At 40.1% G+C, this 24,116-nt stretch overlaps 1 protein-coding gene and 1 long non-coding RNA gene across 5 annotated transcripts in view; one reads left to right on the forward strand and one right to left on the reverse strand.

Moving 5' to 3' along the window:
- Positions 1–1,776: 1,776 nt before the first annotated feature.
- LOC120736325 (alpha-tectorin-like) overlaps positions 1,777–24,116 on the reverse strand; it is a 25,756-nt gene continuing 3,416 nt past the window's right edge. The window contains exons 1-19 of one of the 3 annotated variants that reach the window (XM_040036357.1): positions 17,033–17,078; positions 16,411–16,489; positions 12,353–12,441; positions 11,840–12,064; positions 11,092–11,166; positions 10,838–10,943; positions 10,578–10,707; positions 10,207–10,444; positions 9,892–10,042; positions 9,680–9,767; positions 9,511–9,573; positions 9,124–9,323; positions 7,507–7,638; positions 7,226–7,413; positions 6,914–7,065; positions 5,414–5,659; positions 5,138–5,300; positions 3,336–3,428; positions 1,777–1,937 (exon numbers count right to left, since the gene is read on the reverse strand). In XM_040036357.1, coding sequence (XP_039892291.1) covers positions 3,336–3,428; positions 5,138–5,300; positions 5,414–5,659; positions 6,914–7,065; positions 7,226–7,413; positions 7,507–7,638; positions 9,124–9,323; positions 9,511–9,573; positions 9,680–9,767; positions 9,892–10,042; positions 10,207–10,444; positions 10,578–10,707; positions 10,838–10,943; positions 11,092–11,166; positions 11,840–12,064; positions 12,353–12,441; positions 16,411–16,456 — 2,385 coding nt within the window. In that variant the 5' untranslated portion in view covers positions 16,457–16,489; positions 17,033–17,078 and the 3' untranslated portion in view covers positions 1,777–1,937. Of the gene's footprint in view, positions 1,938–3,335; positions 3,429–5,137; positions 5,301–5,413; positions 5,660–6,913; positions 7,066–7,225; positions 7,414–7,506; positions 7,639–9,123; positions 9,324–9,510; positions 9,574–9,679; positions 9,768–9,891; positions 10,043–10,206; positions 10,445–10,577; positions 10,708–10,837; positions 10,944–11,091; positions 11,167–11,839; positions 12,065–12,352; positions 12,442–16,410; positions 16,490–17,026; positions 17,079–24,116 lie in introns of those variants that run through there. The other 2 variants (XM_040036356.1, XM_040036358.1) reach the window with 2 other exon arrangements.
- LOC120736327 lies at positions 18,783–22,503 on the forward strand. 2 transcript variants are annotated; one of them, XR_005696470.1, is made up of 5 exons: positions 18,783–18,844; positions 20,668–20,847; positions 20,946–21,430; positions 21,908–22,069; positions 22,317–22,503. It is a non-coding gene; the product is annotated as an uncharacterized LOC120736327 (long non-coding RNA). The 2 variants fall into 2 exon arrangements; XR_005696469.1 differs by having other exon boundaries at positions 20,668–21,430.

Genomic DNA, 24,116 nt, shown 5'->3' on the forward strand with positions numbered 1-24,116 from the left:
GGCTAGAAGAGGGACATCAGTGTTAAAACTTCTCCCTGTGTGTTCTATATAATATCTATTCACACATCTTGACGCTGAAGGTTCTACATCGTTCTTACATGGTAAAGTAAGCACCTGAAAATAAAAGAGAAAAAACTTGTGGGCTGCAAATGGTAGTTTCTCTTTGCCCGGATAAAAATAATTTGTTAAACAGCCCTCACTGGATTGACCAATGCTTGTAATGGGAAAGCCTAAGTGAAGATATAAGAAGGAGAACTGTAGATTAACATGAGTTGGGAAGGTCTGTTGGAGCCATTTCTAACCAACTGCAGATTCCAAGATTATCAGTTCAAGCAGTTTCATCTAACTACAAGTTATTTGGATGTCTCATTGCTAAGGACTGAAAGAAGAGCCAAACTGTCACTATCAGATGAGAGGAAATTGGTCAGGATGTTCAGGGATCCCCCAGGCTCAAGCCTGCCATGAACAGGAAATTTCTGGAACACCAGCATCAACGTCGATAGCAAAGTCAGTTTTAAATTGCCACGGAATGAGAGGGTGCTGACCAAGAAACAAACTCCTACTCCAAAAATAACACCTTCAAACTCCACTGAAATTTGTAGCTGCCCATATGGACAAGCCAAATGCATTCTGCAGAACATCTTTATGATGAGACTAGACGACCGGGGCGGCGGGTTGGGAAGCTCATCTATGTAACCGGAAGGTTGCCGGTTCGATGGACAAGACACTTTACCTACTGCCTACTGGTGTTGGCCAGAGGGGCTGATGGCGTGATATGGCAGTCTCACTTCTGTCAGTCTGCCCCAGGGCAGCTGTGGCTACAACTGTAGCTTGCCTCCACCAGTGTGTGAGTGAATGAATAGTGGAATTGTAAAGCGCTATGAGGGTGTCGAAAAGCGCTATATAAATACAATCCATTATTATTATTATTAGACAAAGGTTGAACTATTTGGCCAAAATGACAGGTGGTGTGTTTGGAGGAGTAGCACTGCAGCAGCCGTCAAGCATGGTGGTAGCGTCATGCTCTGGGGCTGTTTTTACACTATTGCTACTGGTACATTACACAATGTGGATGCAATAATACAGGACTCTCCTTTTTTTTTTTTACTTGACAACGATCCCAAACACAAACGAAAACTCGATTCAAATGGATAAAGCACATTAGCTCACATTAGCTAAGCCAGGTCTTTGCGAGGAAACTAACCAATTGAAATAAACTCTACCAATTCTGCCATGATGAATGGTCAATTATCCAGCCTGAATTATGCCAGAAGCTTGTTGGTGGATACCAAAAGTGTTTGGTTGAGGTCAAACCTTCTGAGACATTTAACCAAATACTAGTGAGGATGTAAGTATATATTTAAGTCTTTATGCATAGTTTTCGACCCTGTGTGAATTAGAGAAAATTCCAAATAAATTCAAACTTGAGCACCCAGCTCTTATTTTTTAAAGTAATTAAAGATGTATGGTATACCATCATTCCACCATCGAAAAAGGTCAGTTCCAATAAATTATTTAAAAAAAACTAATTACCATGACATTCATGATGAGTGTATATAAACTTCTGACCACAACTGTATGTTTAAATGTGGAATGAATGGGTGGTGTCTGTAACAATAATATTAGTGCACATCTTTTCATTTTTCTAAACCCGTCAGCTTTTCAAAGCCTCTGAATGTATTGCAGGAAATATTCATTAAAGCTGAAAAGACTGGAGTTCAAGCTGAACAGTTTCAGAGCCAAAAAGTAGAAGTAATGAAATTCTGGAAAAACACAGACTGGTTACCACACGCTTTATTTTTCCATCGTTTAGCAGAAATAATACAAGTATAAAGGAGATGGATAAAAGCAGCATGTCTCTTGTCTCTGCGAACACTGTCACATTAGGTCAGCACTCGGTTGGTCAGTCAGTCCATACAAGTCACCGTGGAAACCACCTGAGAAGACAACCAGAGTAAACTGTGACTGCTGTTCTTTCTGTCACAGACCTTGGCTCCTTTTCACAAATCATATCCCAGTTCTTCTGTTGGAATCATCTGTGTTTGAGGATGACCTCTGCCCTGATGCTGGACTGTCAGGTGACGTACAGTGGTGTGAAAAAGTGTTTGCCCCCTTCCTAATTTCCTATTTTTTGTGTATTTGTCACTCTTAAGTGTTTCAGATCATCAAACAAATTTAAATATTAGACAAAGATAACATGGCCCTGTATGAAAAAGTATTTGTAATTAAATAGAAATTTTCTAACAAACTGAAGCAAGCTAAGAGATCTCAAAAAGCAAAACAACATACCACGATCCAAAGAAACGGCTGATAAACAAAGTAGGTGACATCTCTCAGTCTGGAAAGGGTTAGAAGGCCATTTCTAAGGTTTTGGGACTTCAGTGAACCACGGTGAGAGCCATTATCCACATATGGACAAAACAGTGATGAACTTTCACAGGCCAGCCTACCAAAATTACTGCAAGAGTGCATCAGCAACTCATCCAGGAGGTCACAAAAGAACGATTCTTGACCTCAAGCTGAGATCACGAACAGATGGCCGTATATTCTTACTTGGGTTCTGCAGGAGGACAATCATCCAAAGCACAACAGCAAGTCCACTTCAATGGCTTAGGAAAAACAAAATGAAAACTTTGGAGTGGCCAAAGTCAAATTCCTGACCTGAATCTGATTGAGATGCTGTAGCATGACCTCAAAAAGGTGGTTTAGGCTTGAAAATCCTCCAATGTGGCTAAATTACAACAATTCTGCAAAAATGAGCGGGCCGAAATTCATTCACAGCACTGTACAAGACAGACTGCCATTTATGGTAAACGCTTCGTTTCAGCTGTTGTTGCTAAGTTTGGCCCAACCAGTTATAAGGTTTAAGGGAGCGATCACTTTTTCACACAGGGCCATGTAGGTTTTTTCCTCTTAAAAATAAACACCTTCATTTAGAAACTGCATTTTGTGTTTACTTGTGTTATCTTTATCTAATATTTAAATTCTTTTGATGATCTGAAACATTTAAGTGTGACAAATCTACAAAGGAAATAGCAAATCAGGAAGGGGGGGGAAACACCTTTTTGAACCACTGTATAAACTAGGACATTTTATTCACTCAACAGCTTATCAGGCAAAGTTGGAAATACAAACCCATCAGTTTAGGTGGGCAGAAAACTTAACTCCAGTAAAAATTGCTAACATATCTGTAATGTCTCTTTCCACCTCCACCAGTGAGGTTTCCTCAGGCATTTTTCCTCTTTCTGAATTTCTTACTTAAAATTCACTGTTCTCTTCAGCAATCACCACATAACATATATGATGGTAAATCACAAAAGCCAATTGTACCTTACCTAATAAGTCCAGGACACGCTGATGAAGGCTGGAGCTTCAGGTTCATATGTCAAACTGGCAGATCTGCGCACCCGAGCAGCTGTCTTACACGTCTGGAAGTTAAAGACAAAGTCCAGGCTTTACAAAACCAAGAGTGATCCATTCATTTAGGACTGAAGCCACTGACAGCAAACATTTGATCTTTTGTGTCAAAACCCTCCAATTATAACATTTTTATTGAATCTGATGATAGTAGTCTCTGAAAGTCAGCATCTATTATATATGGGTCGATTCATCTTTTAAAAATGATGAATTCCGGTGATAACAATGAACAGCATCAGAAACAGCATTTTCAAAAGCTGAAGAACCTTTTAACCCTTTAAGACCTACCATAGAACCAAGTCCGCCAAAGCTTACTTTAGATTTTAACATGCTGTAGTGCCATTTTTGGGAGCATTTCAAGTTGCTATACATCAATACAACTGTTATAGCCCAAATTTTAATAATATTTATGCATTAAATCCATATTAACCACATAAATTGCAAAAAAGTGCAATAAACTACAGAAAAATTGAACATCGTTTTTGTTTTGTTTTTTTACATATATTTCTAATTAGAGAAATTTAAGAGGTTTATCCCTCAAAACTTTAAATACAAAAAAGTTGCAAAAATAGTTTACAACAACAGGAAATTTAATTTGAGTGTCTTCATAGTTTTATTTTTGAGTTACACCTATTTTTATATACTGCAGAAAAATTGAAAAACAATCCTATAATGCAAATTTGCAAAGAAAACAGCATGTGCATCAAAATAAACTATTTAAAGCAGTGCAATTTGAGTTCTAAGCATCCCAGAAACTATTCAGAAAAGCATAAAGTCAAACATGACTTTTAAAAACACCAGTATAGGCTTTTAAGGCCTACAAGTAAAAAACTACATTTTCCGCGAAAATGACGTCACTTCCGGTTTCGGGCAGGTAATGGCGGACATGCGATCGTTCGCGCTGACGTCTATTTCAATGTAGGAAGTGTTACGAACAGCTGATCGGATCGGCAAAGTGTGTTTCTGGAATATTATGTTTTTGTTCCTGCAAGCACTTTTTATGCAATTTTTGCAAAGCTATATGTGGAAGGAAACCGTGACCTAGGACAAGCTGATGGCATAAGATGTAAGTACAACCCCTCCGGTTTCATATGCAAAACAAAATTATTGTGCTAGCTTACATGGTTCCGGTTCTACAGGGATTTAAAAATAGTTACGCAAAACGGAGCGTTGCCGCTCCGACCGGCTTTAAAGGGTTAATGCTTGATGCACTGCACCCATATCTAACAGCTCGGGCAAATTAGGAAAAAAATCTATGGTGTCATGGACAAGAAAGTCTACCACAACATTTTAGTGCATTATGGAGTCTCTTCTGGACCGGAGCTGATTAGTCGTGGGTTCATATACCAACAAGACATTGACCCCAATCATAAGTCAAAGCTGTGCAGACACTATTTGACCAAGAAAAAAGAATGTGAAGTTCTGGACCTGATGAAATGGCGAAGCGAAAGGTCAGACTTCAGTTCTGTTGAGCAGATTTGAGATTTAATGTATTCAAAGACAGCTCGCTAAAGTTTTATGCAAACCAATTCTCTGTGGACATCTAGAAGCTATTTGGACATCAATAGCAAAAGACACTATGGATAAGGAACAGTAAATAATGCGCTTCAGTGCCTGAACATTTGCACACTGAAGAGAAATGTCTATGTGCAGAGCAATGTCTCATGAAATCAGAAAAGATGGCCAGATTTGGTATATCTTTCTATGAACATTTGCGTACCGGGATGCAGTTGTTCCCCTGTTTGGGACACAGGTGGAGTTGGCAGTGAAGGAAGATGTCACTAGAGCCCCCAGTGAACCGGAACATGTTGAAGGAGAAGTAAGTGGAGGTTGCCAGTCCGTTTTCCTTCACCTGCACCGTCGGGTCAGCAGGGTTTGCACAGCTGTTCATAAGCAGGAAAATAAACTTTGTTCAGGAGTCCATAATAGTGATCAAAAGGAGTTGAATTAATCTCTGAGCAGCAGCGAGCAACCACCACCTCTGCGTTTCTCTCACCCGTTAATGATCAGATCATGTCTTGGACTGCTGGTGGGTGGTGCCTTGTCAGTTGCCCAGCAGGAGTCGGTCACCACACTGACCATGCTTCCATCCAAGCCATCGGTCTTCAACACCATCCAGATTTTCTCGTTCAACTGCAATTCACTGTTCCACCCCACAAGTTGTGTGCGGTCGGCATCAGTGTAGGCCTTGATAGTCAGAGTGTAATTCCAAGCTCCAGATGTGATGCGCTGTGCAACGGACCTGCGGAATGCACACATTTACACTGTTGTTAACAACAATCCCAACTAGGGCTGCTCAATTAATCGAATTTTAATCACGATTACGATCTGGGCTTTCAACGATCATTAAAAGTGACTGAGCCGATTATTAGCCCCTCCCTCATTTATCCGCAACACCTATTTTATATTATTTTTTAAAGTCATTGTTAACCCTTTAAAGCCGGTCAGAGCTGCATGCTCCGTTTTGTGTAACTATTTTTAAATCCCTGAAGAACCCTGAGCCGTGTAAGCTAGCGCAATAAGTTTTTTTTGCATATGAAACCAGAGGAGTTGTACTTACATCTTATGCCATCAGCTTGTCCTCGGTCACGGTTTCCTTCCACATAAAGCTTTGCAAAAATTGCATAAAAAACTCTTGCAGGAACAAAAACATAATATTCCAGAAACACACTTTGCCGATCCGATCAGCTGTTCGTAACACTTCCCACATTGAAACAGACGTCAGCGTGAACTATCGCATGTCCGTCATTTCCTGCCCGAAACTGGAAATGACGTCATTTTCGCGGAAATGTAGTTTTTTTTACTTGTAGGCCTTAAAAGCCTATACTGGTCATGTTTGACTTTTCTGAATAGTTTCTGGGATGCTTAGAACTCGAATTGCACTGCTGGAAATAGTTTATTTTGATGCACCTGCTGTTTTCTTTGCAAATTTGCATCATAGGATTGTTTTTTCGTTTTTCCTGCAGTATATAAAAGTTGGTGTATCTCCAAAATAAAACTATGAAGACACTCAAAATAAATTTCCTGTTGTTGTAAACTATTTTTTGCAACTTTTTTGTATTTAAAGTTTTGAGGGATAAGCCTCTTAAATTTCTCCAAGTAGAAATATATGTAAAAAAACCAAAAACGATTTTCAATTTTTTTGTAGTTTATTGCACTTTTTTGCAATTTATGTGGTTAATATGGATTTAATGCATACATATTATTAAAATATGGGCTATAATAGTTGTATAGCAACTTGAAATGCTCCCACAAATGGCACTACAACATGTAAAAAAATAATATAAGCTCTGGCGGACTTGGTTCTATAGTAGGTCTTAAAGGGTTAAATAAATATCGTTAAATAATCGAGATCTCAATTTCAGTGAAAATAATCGTGATTATCATTTTTGCCATAATCGAGCAGCCCTAATCCCAACATCTTAAAATACTTGCACTGTTAGCAATGCCCACATTTTAACAAATATTCAAACAATACCTAGCAGCCACTACAAACCAGTCTCTGATTCTGAAGGTTGCAGTCTGGATGTTCGGCTGACTGTAAACACAGGAGAAGTCGATCTGGACTTGGTCTTTGCGAGTGATGACGTCAGAAGAGTGATTCTGGCTCTTGATGGTGTTCTTATAGATGACGTAGCTGTTGTTGGTCTGCAGGGTCACATAATCAGATACTAAGCAAGTTCTTCATTGTTTCATCTTTAACATCTGATACTGTTTAAGATGTTGACTGACTGGTATAAACTTCAGATGACCAAAAATTTTAGAATTCGCAGAGATCAAAGCTTAAACAGCAGGAAATGAAACCCACCGTGACCACCGTCCCACATCTGTTGTTGCTGTTGAAGCTGAAGGTCACCATGTGGGTGAGCTTGTCCACCCGACCCCTGCAGGTCGGGTCGTTGAGCTGTAAAGCAGAGTAATTGATGTCTTTGTCCTCCAGGAGACAACCGACCAGAGTTAGTGAAGCAGAGTTCTCCTTGCAGACCGTTGCATCACCTGAACGTCACAATATCAGTCAGAAAAATCACAGTTAGAAGTTTTCCTCCATTATTCAGCCCTGTTGTCATGGTGATGTCACAGCTGTCGTACCCAAAGAGTTGTTTGCTTGGTACTTGGAGGCAAAAATGGCCCGACAAAAGCAGCGAGTGTCACCACTGACCGTCTTCTCACCACAGAACTCGTGATCGCTGCAGGTCCTGTCCTGACAGAAGGCCTCAGAGGCTACAGAGGAACACACTGATCTATTATCCTGAAAACATAGGAGCTCTAAAAATCCACAGTTCAGTTCTTTAACAAAGGAGAGCTTATTAATAGGGGTGGGTTTTGATTAGTGATTTATCGATTAAAATCGATTCTAGCTTGGATAACGTGATATCAATTCATTAAAATCCTGAATCGATTTTTTAATCTAAATTTTAATTTGCCCGAAAAGCCAGAATCTCAGGTTAAACCTCACAAAATTTCAACAACCACCAAACAGCTAAAACAGTAAATGAGAGCAGGTACATGGATTCTGCACAAAGACGTAAACACAAAGCACGGACCCGCGGATCAGGATCAGAATCAGTGAGATGTTGCCTTTCTCACCCGACGGCACGGACTGGGGCTGAAAGTCGACAGCTCGCTGATTCTGATGTTTCGGCGGGTCCACGCTTTGTGTGTACGTATTTTTTGCGCTAGATTCCGAAGCTGCAGGTTTTCACTGAACCAGCCGCAAAAGAAGCAGCAAACTACGCTTCACATTTGATAAACATTGACGTGAATTTCCTCTTACTTTTGCTGTTTTGCTTCCACCACGATACAATCACACTTCATGCACAGCTCTCTCTCTCTCTCTCTCTCTCTCAGTCTACTTCAAGAACAGTTTTGTTGAGCTAGTTAATAGGTATGCCCTCATTGTCATCTGTTGTGATTTTATTTTGAAAGGATGCTTCCTGTTATGCTGCGGAGTATATGCGAGAGTTCAATAAACAAAGTCACCTTTTGGTGTGAATGTTCCGATAAAAGCCGATGCCCCACGTGTGATTATTCCTCCGTCTAGATAATAAGTATCTTCAATATTCATGCAGATTCTGCTGGAAGACCCGTCTCTGCTAACAAGTTTCCAGTCTAAAAATCTGTTTTCTTCATTATTCGCTTGCACACAAGTCTACCATTGTTTACAGCACTGTTGGCCGCTGTTTTTTTCCTTTTACTTACTTCCGAAAAGAAAACCTAATTTCTGCTGTTCAATAGGCTACTGAACAAATTTAAACTTTTTAAAATTGTGCAAAATTGCAAAACGTTTAGCTGTGTCTCTAATAAAACCTCTGTAACTTTGCTCTGCTTCACTTCAGCAGCATCAGGTAATGTTCATATGCTGATTAATGGGTTTCTTTCGTTTTTGATCTACTACAGAATATTTTTATAAAATCTCAGGCCAGGAAAATCACCTTCATGTTTTTCTGTGTTTTATCCTCAGTTACTTTGACACAAAGGTATCTGCTGTGATGCTTACACCTTTGATAAAGTCTCGCAAGTGTCAGCTTTCTTTTTATAGATATAAAAATATAGTAATGTACCGATGCATGATCTGAATTATAATATTTCTGACTGTCTGAGGCCAAATTTCCCCGATTCAAATCAAATCGAATCAAATCAGAATTGAATCGATTCTAGAAATCAGTGACAATCTGACGTCTTATTAAGGTCTTATTAACATCTTACAGCAGCCGGTCTTTGATGTCCAGCCATCCAGAGCGTGGTTGTGTAGACTGCAGGCTCTGGTGTAGGCCTTCAGGAACTGACAGTTGAGTCCATCCACTGCAGGATATTTACACAAAGTGTTGGTGCAGGCGGTTATGTAGGGCTCTGGGTCAATGTCAGTGTTACAGGAGGAGAAGGGTGCCTCCTTCAGGAGATTACAGCTGTACCACAGATAGAGAAACAAAATTGAAGACAATAAAATAATAATCTGTAATCAGTTGTGTTTATCTTCCATCTATGCTACAGTCACATGTGATGTACCATGTAATTTACAAGACAGATCAACACACATGTTTTTTATTACGTCAAAGGGTAAACAGATCCTGCCTTGTGGATCAGTCTGCTCACCGTTTAGTCACACTGTTGCAGTCGATCGTGCTGTCAGCAGGCTCACTGTCCTGCATCTCACAGCTAGGGGGCGACAAACAACAAAGTTCAGGCTCATTCATACAAACAGAATATCTGCAACATCAGCAGCAGCAGTCAGAGGGACTCTGAGCTTGTGATGAGGTCTTACCTGGTGGAGCTGTACTCAGAGAGCCTCAGGTCACTCAGAGACCTGCTGGAGTTTCCACACAGACCCTCCACAGATGAATCAGCAGGTCCTGCAGAGGTTCAGGACAGAATGAGTCAGATCAGCATCAATATTCAAACTGGACGAGCACAGAAGAATAAATAACAGCACAGTTTACAGTTTACATTACATGAGTTAAACTTTATTTTCTGTACCTTCTAAGTGGATCTGTGCGGTGTCGCCATCAAAGAAGACAGAAATGTTGAGGTTGGTGAGTTCGGCAGTGACTCCAGTTTGGTCCTTAGAGAGCTGCACACCATGAACCAGCTGAGATGAGCTGCTGAGGGTCAGCGTGGAGTCGTCCAGCTGCATCACAGCAGAGACAAAGTGGAGGAAACACTGAGTGAAACATGTCAAACACACAAACAGGCTGATTTCACAGCAACAACCACTGAGTTCAGCAGAGGATGAGGGAGGACTTTGGATCAGACTCCACTCTGACGCATGAATTGTGGCTGTAGGTCGCTTACCTGAACTCTCCCACCTTGTTCCAGGTGAATGTCATGCCCGTCCACACGCAGCGTCACACTGTCCAAAAAGCTCACATCTTTACGACGTCTGTCCCTGAAGTTCCCCAGAACAAGGAAATCTGGGAGTAACGGAGTCGAGAACAGAGAGTACGCACAGCGATCCTTGATGGAGTTCATATGACCGTGGACGTCGATGATAGTGGGGCCGGTCACAGTGCAGGTGGAGGCCAACACACAGCTAACAAAGGCAACCAACCACAAACATCACCATGAGTTGCTGCCAAAGAAGGTTACCCCAGGGGACCCTCTATTTCTTAAGTTATTTCACTGTATAACCTTTTAGTAACAAAATATGAGGAGAAAATATTTACATGCCGTTGCCTTGACAATGCTCCAATGGACTACAACCAGAGGTCTGGAGGGTTGCAGTCTCAGAACAGGTGACACTGGAGCAGATTTGTGGGTCAGAGTTGACCACAGTACCAGGTTTATACAGAGTATCTGGGAAGAGATAGAGGCTTCACTTTAGTTCAACAGTTTTCCAACTGTAAGTGCAAATAAAACAGTAACAATCAAATCTTTCAGAATTACATAATCCCAAAGTCACGGTAGGAGTTTAAGATTCACTAACCTGAGTGTCTGCATCCACTGATATCTATGGTATCATTTTGTTGCTTGAAAACAATGTTATTAACCTCTACTTTGTTGATTAAGACATCACTGACCCGAGTATAGAGCTAAACAGAAACAAACACAGCTAATGTTATAATCACAGAGCAGAAAGAACTGACATCAAGCTGAAAACAGACACAAATGTTGGCATTAAATATAAAGTATTTAACATATTACGTCAAAGTGTTATTGTTCATATACACACAGACTCACCGCCACTAAACCAACGCCAGTTGCTTCCAAAAACATAGCTGCTTCTGTCCCAAAGTTGAATAGGTATAAGCTAATCTGTAAACAGGTTAACAGGAAAGATTCAGTCACTGTGAAGAAGTTTCATCTGAAAGTGTTTAGAAAAGCTCAGGTTCACAACATTAACATTGGGCCTGTTGAGCTGCATTGCTAAAACATTTTGAATTTCATAATGGAGTGTTTCCATATGCTATAAAAACTACAGTCATCACAAGTTTTTAAATCAGGTGATTATATAACCAATCATCAGACAAATCCTTCTGCTAGCAACAAAAATAGCAGAAAAAGTGATTTTTAAACAAACACGATCATAATCCAACATGTTGTCATATACTGAAGTGATATCCATGCAAGTCTCTGTTTTCATGGTCTGTATTGTCTTAAAGTGCTTCTGTTTTCAATCTTTAATAGTTGCATTTGATGTTTAGTTTGTTTGGTTATGATTATGCATTACTTTTACCATTCACATGCGTTGGTCCTGTCTCCTGTCTACGCTTAGATGCCTTTGCATCTTTGGTTTTCCTTCACCCTTCAGGTGAAAACTAGCCTGTACGGCTGCATCTGATATACTCATGTTAATTAGTCTACAATGTCCCTTTAAAAAATAAAAAATAAAAGAAACATTTTTCATTTTATGTTTGTTTTCAGTGTTGATTGAAACTATAAATTTTAGGCACACCCTTCAGGCTTTGTGATGCAGAGCAGGACTCACCAATGAACTGCTGATCTGCATGGTTATGTGCACACTGCATCTCAAACTGTTCTGAATTGTTTGTGTTTTATGTTTAACCCAACGTTCAAGACCAGAATCTGCTTTAACTATATTAAAATGTGCTCTCCTTCTGTCAGGTGAGCTCCCCACGATGCAGTCGCCTTCATTCTCAGGGTCGTAAAACTTGTCAAAACACATCACAATGTCTCGTTTTGTGAAGTTCACCTGTAAAAATCAGAGACACAACAAATCAAATAGCAAAATATTTTGTGGGTTTTTCTGTCATGTACAGCTGAACTTTTGGTGCTCAGGTTTCAGTCAGAGCTCTCGCTCTTCTTCAGGAAGCTGCATCAGGTGATGGTTACATACTCAGCATCACTGCAGAGGACATTAATAAGACGCTGATCTCTGAACTCTTCACTCAGTCTGCAAACATCATCTCTGCTACAGGTGGAGATTAAACAGCAACAACACATAAAGCTCTTCTAAAACATCAGGCTTCATCCTACTCACATAGAGCTTCCCGTACGTCCGTCCATAATATGAGATGGGACATGAGCTGATCTCCACCACTGAAGGCTGACTGATTGTCTGCTGAGCACCTGAAGACACAGACACACGTGAGAGGTGTGAGCTGCAGCCTGTTAGCTGTTAGGACAAACAAAGGTTCACATTCACGCATTTGTAGAAACAAAGTATTCGTACAAGTTGCCAAAATCTTGGAAAAGGAGGGTAGATTACAAGTTAAACTTGGGGAACTTATATGGATGGGTATAGTAGACTCAACTTTTTTATTACTTACTCACTTTACACTCTCATTTGTAATAGCAGAGCATACTCGATGCAGCGATGGACAGCCGGATAGGTCATGATCAGTCTCATAGCTGGTGTAAAACAACTATTCAAATTATTTTGCTAAAGAAATAGGGTTGATGGATATATGGGGACTTATGAAGTCTTACCTATGTTACGGTAGTACATTAACATGTACTCTCACGACAGGCCTAAACACTAAAGTACAGAAAGGTTACTATGTTGTAACTTCAGATATTGCATCGTATAGATCAGCTATGCAGTGTTTGGAAAAGAGAATGAGAGCTGTTTTGATCTGAATATGATGAGTTGATAACATTCAGAGTGCCAGTGAGGCTAAAACAAAGTAAAACAAAATGTATGAAATACATGACAGGGACTCACAGATAATCAGGGTGAAGCTGAAAAACCAGTAACAGACAGATATGGACAGGGAAAAAACTCCAAATGCAAAGACTGGAGGTCCACTATGAAGCAGGATTCAAACTTATTTACGCTGGGTTTCCTGTCCTGTGAAAGTGTGACTGGGGCATATCATGATGGTAACTAATACTGCAAACCTAACCTGCACTGGGTAAGAGATCAGCAGGTATGAAATCAATCACCTATTCTCCAGAAATGACCTTGGCCATTTCTGGGAGATCCCTCGGACCTCTGTATGGCGAGCAGTGTTGGTCAAGTTACTTGAAAAAAGTAATAAGTAACTAATTACTGATTACCTCCCCAAAAAATAATGCCGTTACTTTACTGATTACTTATTTTCAAAAGTAATTAATTACTTAGTTACTTAGTTACTTTTTAAAAACACGATTTACAACCTGAATAGGTGATAAAGTGATAGATCTTTCAGCCCAATTCTACTTTTTCTGCATAATCCATCATAATCTGTCTCTTTTTTTAAACTTGTTTTATCAGTTTTAATCTTTTAACTTTTTGCATCAAGCAAAACTTAAATTATATGCAACATTCTCTGACTTGAAGAAATTAGTTTAACATTTAAACCTATTTTCTGTACATTCCAGCACATAAAATAAAATATTCTTTTGTGTTTACACTCAGTCTTTCAAATAGATGCAAGTAAAACACAGCAGAAAATAAATAAAGTCAAAGACTCAGCGGTCCTGTTGCTCTATTTTCACTTGTGAAGCAGGACTACGGTAGGCGGATGCCTGCCCTGGTGCAGGTGTGCTGCAGCGTCAGTTGAAGAATCCGCGAGTTTCTCTGTGAGTTTCCCATTATGTCGTAGCGCACTCGGTGCTTGCTTGGAAGTTTAGGGTTTTTTTTCGCTGTAAAAAGAAGTTTTCTTCCCACGCACGATGGACGCTAATGTTTTTGTCACTTTTTATGGAATCAAACTCAAAGTAAGGTCAGTACTTCCACGCTTTAAACGCTGCACGCTCGTACTCTCTCCCACAATCGATATGTGATCCATTGTTGATCTGCACACAGCTGTTGTCACTAACGTCGCACTTGCTTACGTCACTGTCATGAGACATTCTCGCAAAAAAATCACGGTTTTAGTAACGCAGTAACGCAGCGTTACTACCGGAAAGTAACGGTAATCTAATTACCGTTTTTGCAATAGTAATCCCTTACTTTACTCATACTTGAAAAAAGGATTCAGATTACAGTAACGCGTCTGATGGCGAGTAAGGAGGGTCTAAACTTTTCAAATGACATCTAATGTTTTTGTATTTCTCTGCGTATCAGTTAAGAAAAAAAAAGATTCAACTTTATTTGCTGATTTTCTCCTGGCTGGCTGCAGATTTCTTAACACATCTTTTCTGTTTTATAAGCATTAATATATTATTTTAAAAGAGAGCAGATATTTGTATTGGTGACCTTAGTAAAACTGAAAAATGTTTAACAACTGAAGTGCTTGAAGTATAAACTTTTAGTACTATATATTTCTCTACAGTGCCTTTCTCTTCACACACAGACTGCTATTTTTGTATGTAGCGATCCATATTTTCCCCATGGTACAGTTTTATCTTCCTGCATCCAGTAAATATGGAAGCTTGTTTCTGCCACTGAAAAAAATGCTGTCAGTTATCTGCAAGTTACACTTTTGGTTTATTGTCATTAAATTTCAATTTAGTAACTCAAGTTTAGGATCAGGACTAGGGGTTATAATTTGTCTGAGTCTTATTAGTTCAAAATGCCACGAAAATAACTCAATATTAACAAAAAACAGGACTTGAAATGTTCAGTTATTACGTGAAAAGTTTAAGATGAGTGAGTTAAATTGAATGTGAACAGAAAACAGGAAATAATTTCTTCCACATAGACCCAAAACTATATTTACTGTGTTTGGACCCTGAAGGACACAAACATGTTAAATGTGAGCAAAATGTTAGTAAAGCTCAGTGTTTTCAATGCAAAAAAGACCATAGCATTGTCAAACGCGCCAAACCTTCCACGAGAAAAACATAGAAACTAAAAGACAAGACAGGGCGTTTGAAAGAGTTCAGGGAGTCGTGTTGAATGTAATTAATGAACCATCAGATTGATGGATGGGCGGATGACAGAGATCTACATCCCTTGAACTCTTCAAAAATGCTTGTTTGTTTGTATGATTGTTTATTCTAAAATAAAGATATGAAAGCAAGGATCCCAGGAAAATCTGTCCATGTTTGTCAGATTATCAGCACTTCAAATGGCCTTCACTGTCCCTCCTCACTTCAGGTCATTTGGTCTTTGTTCCTCAGTCTCTGATTATCAGTTCCTGAATACTAATCACCAAATACTCAAGTCTAGTAAGGATTAGGGATGGGTATCGTTTAGGTTTTATCCGATACCGGTGCCAAATCAGTACTTTTGAAACGGTGCCGGAGCTTAAACGGTGCTCAAACCGGTGCTTAAAGAATGGAGAACACAAACTTTGTCCAAAAACCTCTCATGTTCAGCTGTTTTTTTTGTAAAAAGACAACAATGTTAGCCTTTTCTGCAGCTATGGGGCATATATGGTATCACTCTTGGCTGGAAGCAGTGCTTAAACAATGGAAAAAACACAAACTTTGTCCAAAAACCTCTTGTACCTTTTTAAGGTAATGTTCTTTCTGTCTGTTATGAACCAAATAGGGCCAGGCAATGACATGAGTGAGGTTTCCCACTTTTTCTTTGGTCATTTTAGCCTTTTTGGCCAGGGTGAAGGGAGTATCTGCCATCAAACAAGAAGACAGCCGCATGTAGCTATGATGATGTTTGCTGGTTCACCTTACATTAATGTAATAACGTGGTTAACCTACTCAACGTAAATTACACACGAACAACATTAAGCTACTCACGCAGAGCAGAACGGCTGCTGCTGCCGTCAAATACGGAGCATTTCTCGGCTTTTAAAAAAACGCTATGCATCGCCAGGTGTTTCATCAGATTCGAGGTGTTACTTCCTTTGACAGTATCACAGTATCACCTTAAAGCACTTGTTGCAGGCTGCTGAGTTTGCATATTTTGCTGTGAAGTACAGCCAGACTTTTGACCGCTTAGCCTTGGGCATTTTTAATCTGTAGCTCTGCTCTAAAAGAACGTACGTACCTGGACCCGCCTACTATCCTCGGAAACTTAAAATGATTGGCTAGAATCTAAAGTGTATCACAGCTCAGGAAAAAAAAAGCACCAAAATAAAGCACCGAAATGTGCGCTGCTTTTCGGTCTGGTTACTACCGTTTATGTCAGAACCGGTGCTATCATGGCACCGGACACCGGTACCCATCCCTAGTAAGGATACTTTTAAAGTAGCTGCGGTGCATGCTTACCTGCCAGTACAATGAATGCAGACAGGAAGAGCAGTGGGCACAGCATGTTGGAGGGAACCAATCGCCTGACAAAGACCTGAAAGAAAAAAAAACACAGTTGGACGTCTGTGATTGGACAGAAAGTAGCACAAACATCAAATGGTAACACTTGGGGTTATTACTGTACATCATCTGTAAGGTTATGAAAATCCCAGCATGCAGAATGTTTGAAATTATGACTCTGATGATGTCACAGAAACAGACTAACTGAACAATCATCGCTGTGCGATTTAAACATCTCCATGCTCCTTCAGCTGTCAGTGAAATTTGTCTCCTTGCATCAACACTTGGCACATTTCCTCTCTGAATCTAAGTTTATTTTCTCATTAAACACCAAACTTCAAAGAAGAGAAACATAACAATATGAATAAAAGACTGGAGGAATGCGTATCATGAGCAAAAAAAACAATGAAAACCCTGAATTTATCCTTTAAAAGGAGGACTCGGCATTTAAAAGTTCTAAAAGTCAGTGTGCGAGTTTTGCCCACTCCTTCGTCTGTCTGTTATTTATCCTGTTAAAGCCACAGAGATGCCCGTCAGTGACTCTTTATTGTTCTACTCGTGCAGCTCGTCTTACCTTCTGGAGCTCTGTTGGAGGATGAGGAGGGTGGAGGCTGCTGCTAAGGAGGCTGTCTGGTGATGGTGTCTCTGTGAGCCGTCCGTCTCTCTTTATTTGGATCCCTCCTGCTGTCCACACCCAGGTAGAGAGGAGGGCTGGAGGAGCTATCTGATGGGAACCTCCCACTGATGAATCAGCCTCTTACAGAGAGACACCTGAAATAAGCCCCCGAGAGTTTCAGGTGTTTTTTGAAACCTTTCAGCATATAACATTTATGTCTTCTTAAATGGAATAAAATTAGAAATAGTTCCTTATGAATTTTGATTGCTGAGATTTTTCTAGTGACCAACATCTTGTCCCGGTCCCGTTCGTAATCTCAGCTTTCTAATCACCACGTGGCTGCAAACACAAGTGCACAGGGGCAAGAAAGTCGTCAAGGCCACCAAGATACAGAGATGGCAGAGATGGAGGAGAGTCCCAAGGCTGGAACATTTGAGGCCAGAGATATTGTATCAAACAAAAATTCCTTTAGTTCACTCCTTGTGCTGAAAGTTTTTGTGTCACCCTCACTGCACCTCATCTTTGGGATGACTGTGTATTCACACTGTTAGAGTCCTGTTAATGCCATCATATTACAACAACTTTAATCCACATCTGCTTCTGCTCAGACGGTACCTTTTTAGGGACCAGGAACCAGTGGGGTAGAGAGGAGGGCTGGAGGAGCTACCTGATGGGAACCTCCCACTGATGAATCAGCCTCTTACAGAGAGACACCTGAAATAAGCCCCCGAGAGCTTCAGGTGTTTTTTGAAACCTTTCAGCATATAACATTTATGTCTTCTTAAATGGAATAAAATTAGAAATAATTCCTTATGAATTTTGATTGCTGAGATTTTTCTAGTGACCAACATCTTGTCCCGGTCCCGTTCGTAATCTCAGCTTTCTAATCACCACGTGGCTGCAAACACAAGTGCACAGGGGCAAGAAAGTCGTCAAGGCCACCAAGATACAGAGATGGCAGAGATGGAGGAGAGTCCCAAGGCTGGAACATTTGAGGGCAGAGATATTGTATCAAACAAAAATTCCTTTAGTTCACTCCTTGTGCTGACAGATAAACAAAAGATTAATACAGTAATCAATTTTTGTCAGAAGCACGTCGCATATGCCAGCAACACAACTCTGAGTAGCTACAGAGAGACTGATTAAGCAGTAAGAGTGAGTTACCCAGAATTAAACACAGATCGGCCACAACTGTTATAGGTAAAAATGGAATAATGTCACTCTTTCACTGGCTAATATGATCACTTCACCGTAGGTCCAACACGTTCTCACTCCCAACTCGTCAAACGTGTGACGCATGGTCAGGCTCCCTCTGCTTCACTTATGGACGCGCAGGGTACCCCCCTCGCGTCGGGAATTGACGTGAAGGGTCCTCCGATTGAAGAGATTGCCGCGTAAGTGCCTGTTGTCGGTATATTTAGACATTTTCCAAATCACATTGTAGTGATATATACAGAACACAATAAATTATATAATGTAAACAACTACCTGAAAAACAGGTAGAACGATACTTTTGTATCGTTTATTGCATTTATGGAGGGAGTGATGTATGCTGGGTAATGGCACAGCTAGCTACTGGGTGACTTTATTATCATTATTTATCAGTCCATACAATGGGCGTTATTAGCACAAATCAGTCCCATAGATATGGGCCATCTCCTGCTAGATTGTTCAGAAGGTTGTTCTCATCCATCCAGATGGAGGATCACTAACAGGAGCGTGGAAGACTCCAGAATCCACTCTGGCTGGAATCCGGTGGATATGCAGTGTGTACAGGTAAGACCATTTAAACGGACAGCATTTATAGAATGACTATTAAAAGTCAACGAGTGTCAGTAATGTTAATGTGGTTATCTTAGTAATACACCGAGTGCTAATATAACAGCTTTAAGATGCATTTGTAGATACTATTACGTGTTTTACCGTCTTTATGGTGCTAGCTTAAAGTTACGGTGTAAACGTTAGCTTATATTAGTAAAGCTGTTACTGTTTAAACAATGTTAGCACAGAAATATTAGCTTCTGTCATGACTGATGAAGTTACTAGTTAATAAAGTTTCCAGTAAAGTGTTTAATCGCAGCCACAGACTGACAGCAAATATCTCGATTAGCTTCAGTGCATCTGTAATAAATATGTGCAAGTTTCAGTGCTTCGTTTAAACTGTATGATACTTATACTGACCCAGGGTCAGTGTAAAATACAATCCTAGCTGTGTGAACAAAGCCTGGCTCCTTTAATCCTGCATGACAAACCTCAGGATGCAGGCTATTATTACTCTTTCCTGCTGACACACCTGTCACACCTGAGAGTCAGCTAGAAACTTACAGTGACGTGGACATCATGCAAAGACTGCCAGACTCTGTAATACTGTAAATGATCAGTGACTCAGGTTATCACTAAACTTTAAACGGCACCTCTGTGTCTCTGTGTGCTGAACATCTAGGATTGAGTCAGGCTGCATCAGCTGAAGCTGTTATTTGTATATATCAGTATTTTTTATTCAGGTGTGGGGAAAATACGTGAGACTGCAGTGAAGCGATGCACCAGATTAATCCCTGGCCAAAGGTGTCGTACTTAAATCAGACTACTGATCCAGCCACATCAGCCTTTTGTGAGGTCTGTTTAAAGTTGACTAAAAGTGAACTGCAGGTTCCTGAGAGGTGGACTGTGAGCACAGAAACACATGTTCATACATACAGCTGCAGCAAACTTACATTAATTTTAAATAGATTTGTTACTCTGATGTCTGTCTCTGTGTTAGTCCTCTGACAGACTGGTGACCTGTCCAGGTGTGCTCTACCTATGACTACTGGGACAGGCTCTAGCTCCTGTAATAGAAATTTTCTGTTATTCTCATTTAAAGTATTTAAGTGCTTATGCATATGCTTAGTTGTGACACTGTTACTGTTCAGTGAAAGTTTCTAAAACTAGATGAACTTACTTCAGCGTCAGCAGTTTGAGAAAACAACTCCCTTTACAGGTGCTGATAAGGCCACAAAACAGCTTAACCATTGATCCGTTAGGTTTCATAGCGAGACACATGAAGTGTGGTGTGATCAGTTTAACTTCCTCTTCCTTGGAATGCATAAAGGAGGAGGAGCACCACTTCTGTGGCAGCGCTGACATGACTGAACTGTGATGTTTGATGTGTGTTGGCGCAGTAATAAATAGCTTGATCACAGCTCTTTCTGTGTTGCAGACTTTATTTAAAAAATTCCACGACACCCCCCCCCCCCCCCCCCTCCCACTGTGAACATGAATTGAATATTCAGAAGACATTTGTTTAAATAGTTCTACAAATCTGAGCTGTTGGTGTGTCCTTGGATTGTGTGGTAATAATATTAGAGCCTGCAATCTTTCTTACTGAATCTCTACTATGAGTCATGTTACCTGAGATTAATTCTATGTTTACCTGTCAGCCTGGACGAATGTGCTGTGTGAAGGAAATTAAATTAAAACAGATCTGAACTGTGTACATTTAAGGAACCTGTTCATATTTAATATGAACCAGTGATTTTTTTGATTGCTGATTCCAAGAGAGTCTTTGTGGAAATCCTGTTTGGCTTTTTGTTATTTTAATTCTCTTCTCTGTTTTCCAGAACAGTTCTCCACAGTCGCTGTCCACATGGGTCAGTGGGACCAAGAAGCACTCTGCTAATGTGGGACTCTGACCAGCAACATCCAGCAAGACCCAGACAGCGTTTTCTATCTCCCAGCTGGAGTTTTTGTTTGTCTGTGACTGGAGAGGCAGATTTTTGTTGAGCTTCACAGTTGCAGAGGTAAGTCAGTTTGCAGAGATCCCTCCCACCCTGGCTTTTATGTGCTAGATTTCTTATCTGAAACAGTAATATTTCAGTGACTGCTGCTTATACCACAGGTTAATACACGCTACTGATCCCTGATGGGAGAATCATCAATTTTGGCAACAAAGAAGCCTGGTGGATGTTTGTTTACAGTCTGATGGGACATCATGCTCTGCATCTTCAAAGTTTGTCTCTTGATTATTATTCATACCCAGTAATGTGAAGTATGCTCATATCTACTATAACTGAACCAACCTGGTGCTCTTCATTTATGGAGGCTGTTGAGTCTGAATGTTGGATGTTGTGTATCTCGTGTTCTCTGGGCTTTGTTGTCCTCAGTCTTTTCGCAGGATCAGAAAACAAAACCAGGAGGCGCGTAAATGTTTCTTCTCCATGATGTTTCTTCAAATGTTTCTTCTGGATGATGATAAGACCGTGACACGGGATGCCACCTTTGGTCTTGTGATGAAGCAAAGCTCAGGAAGAAGTGGGATTAAATGGTACCCACATGTGCTGAGAAGGATGTACAGGGGCACCTGCAGCCAAATCCAAGCCTCAGGTTAGTTGTAGTTGCAGAACGCTATAGACTGAGACAGCTGAGGCATCAAATGTTTGATTAAACGGATGAAAAAGAGAAGTTTCTTCCCTATAATTATCACTTCTTAAAATCTGTAGCAACTTCAAGTCTGTCAGCGTGCTGAGCATGCTCAGAATGTGACAATATATTTTTGTTCAATATTTAATTTCTTTCAGTTGCAATTGTTAAATGAAAAAAAATATATATTCTTATAATTTAGCAAACTAATTTATCAAAAAAAATATATACATATATCTGTATTAGTTTTAATAAATTAATTTGACACCTGTATTGAAAATACCATATTGTATTCATACAGAATCAGTTTGGTATCATTGTTTGTCTGATTGTTGAAACTAAGAGCTACTTTGATCTGTTTAGATCTAAAGTATCCAAAGTTGAGCTCTGATGTTTCTTCACCCCTGTGTGTGTGATATGTGATTTCCTACATGCTGGCAGAGCAGAGCAGCAGTTTGTGCTCACAGATGGTGACGGTGTGGAGAGACGGTGGTGTTTCCTCAGAAGAACCAGCAGAGTCACAAAGGACACCAGTCCATCTCACCACCTTGACTTGCTGACTGATGTTCGTCTGCACTGCACAGAGGAAATCAACTGACCGAGGTTTGTCCAGTGACGTGTTATGAAATGTATATTTGTTTTATGCTTACAGATATGTTTTTCTTGACAGAGGCTCTGCAGAGGTTAGACAAAGAAAACATGTGCTTTACATTTTACTGTGATTTATTGAGATATTTGTTGCCTGATGTTCAGCAGGAATGGAGAAATAGAATCAAAGGGAGATGTTTTTGCTGTTTTTGTAATGATGTAAGTAAATCTTCAATATTATTTATTTGCTTGGTTATATTAGGAGTGTTTCTGAGTGAGGGGGGGAGGAGTCATCATCCAGGTAAAGTGACGTGGATCAGTGGATACACTTGTCTCCCCTTTAAAGGAGACGATCCAAGTCATCCTTAAATGTTAGTGCTTTCAAATACACAAACATTTTTAAAGGACAAAAATGAACATCCAACTTTGACTGTAATACAAAATAAATCTTTGCAGGAGCTTCACCTACCTTGACTACGTTCCAGCCTGGTATGGATTTCCCAACACTGCAGACAGTGGCCCACGTCAGAGACGTTTATATTGATTACATATGTCTGAATGCTAACCCTAACCCTACTCAACAGACCACAATGCCCTGGACTGTCAGTATTATACATGCTGTGAACATAAGTACCTTTGATCACAGTTTATGTTGTAAAAGAGAAGGAATATTGGAAAAAAGATCAACATTGTGATATTATTTCTTCCAAACTGACCAGAAACATGCTTGTCAGACTCTCACAGCAAAGGATCAGACTCACTGTGACTGAGACGGCTCGGGCCAATGATGTCTGTTAGATTGTCAGTTGTTTAGTGCTTCTGTACAGTGAGGGTCACCGTCTCTATTTCAGAATAATTAATGCGGAAAACACTAAAAGTTGATTGTCTTCCAATATTCTAGCATAATTAAAAAACTTTGACTTTGTAAGTACATTTATTGTCCTAATGCCAGCAGTGATTCTTCATAACTCCTGCTTTGAAATACTGAACTTTAAAATTGACCTCATGAAGATCATTTACAGTGGCACTCTGTCAGGATCATTCTGACTGTAAGATCACTGTTTAATCTGAATCCTTCTGAAATGTCTGTGAATAATCTGAGCAACTCACTGTGGGAAAGCTGTTAATAAAATGAATCTGGACACATGCAACACATCACAGAGAAGAGGACACAAAGGGAGACACGCAGAGGCTGTTTTAAGAGTCAGAAATCCAAATCTTTATTAAAAAACAGCGGCAGTTACAAACAGAGACAAGCAGTCCATCAAACAGTCTACAGGGTCAAACATACAGAGAATTCAAACAGCAGTAAAAAATAACTGGACACTGAAAAACATAAAGCAATGTGTGACGCAATAAAAGGAAGCAGCGCAGATATCACTGAATATCATCAATTACAAAAGAGAAAAACGACGATTTCTAAGGATTATTTTCTTAAATGCAGTTAGAGTGTGGCGGTAAGATGGAAACATACAGAATGTAAACTGTGTGAGTTTGTGAACTTTGTTAGTAACAAATGAGGTAAAAAAAAACCCAAAACAGACAAACACAGAAAGAGGCTCCAGTATTCATTCATATTAGAAAGAAACATTCGGGTCGTGGATTTTTACAGTCTTAGTTCCGCTCGCTGTCATCATTAATCATAGGTCAATGGCGAGGTCCTGAGGTGGGCGGGGCTGTCTCTGGTGAGACACCATGAAGGAACAGCATCTGGAACTGTGTGCGAAACATCCCAGTACACTGGTGTAGTTTTCCTCTCCAGCTGTTTGACATGTGACACTGAACATTAAGGGGAAGAAGAAGAAACAGTGTTAGGTCAGGTGACCACATGGTTTCTAAAGTAACTGACAGGAAGTAACCAGGCCTTTAGAAATGGATGGCATGTGTTTTAGAGTTACTGGAGTTGGGTAACCTACTTACCAAAAGCAGAAGCACACAGATGAAGGATCAGATGCTGAATGTTGCAGGAACATGCTCATGTGGTGGTCATTCAGTGCTGCTCCAGCAGGTTAGACAGTCCAAGACTGATATGCTGCCCATCTGAGAGTTTGAAAACACACAA

This window comes from Simochromis diagramma, unplaced genomic scaffold (assembly GCF_900408965.1).
Source record: "Simochromis diagramma unplaced genomic scaffold, fSimDia1.1 OVJJ01000703.1, whole genome shotgun sequence".
NCBI lineage: Eukaryota > Metazoa > Chordata > Actinopteri > Cichliformes > Cichlidae > Simochromis > Simochromis diagramma.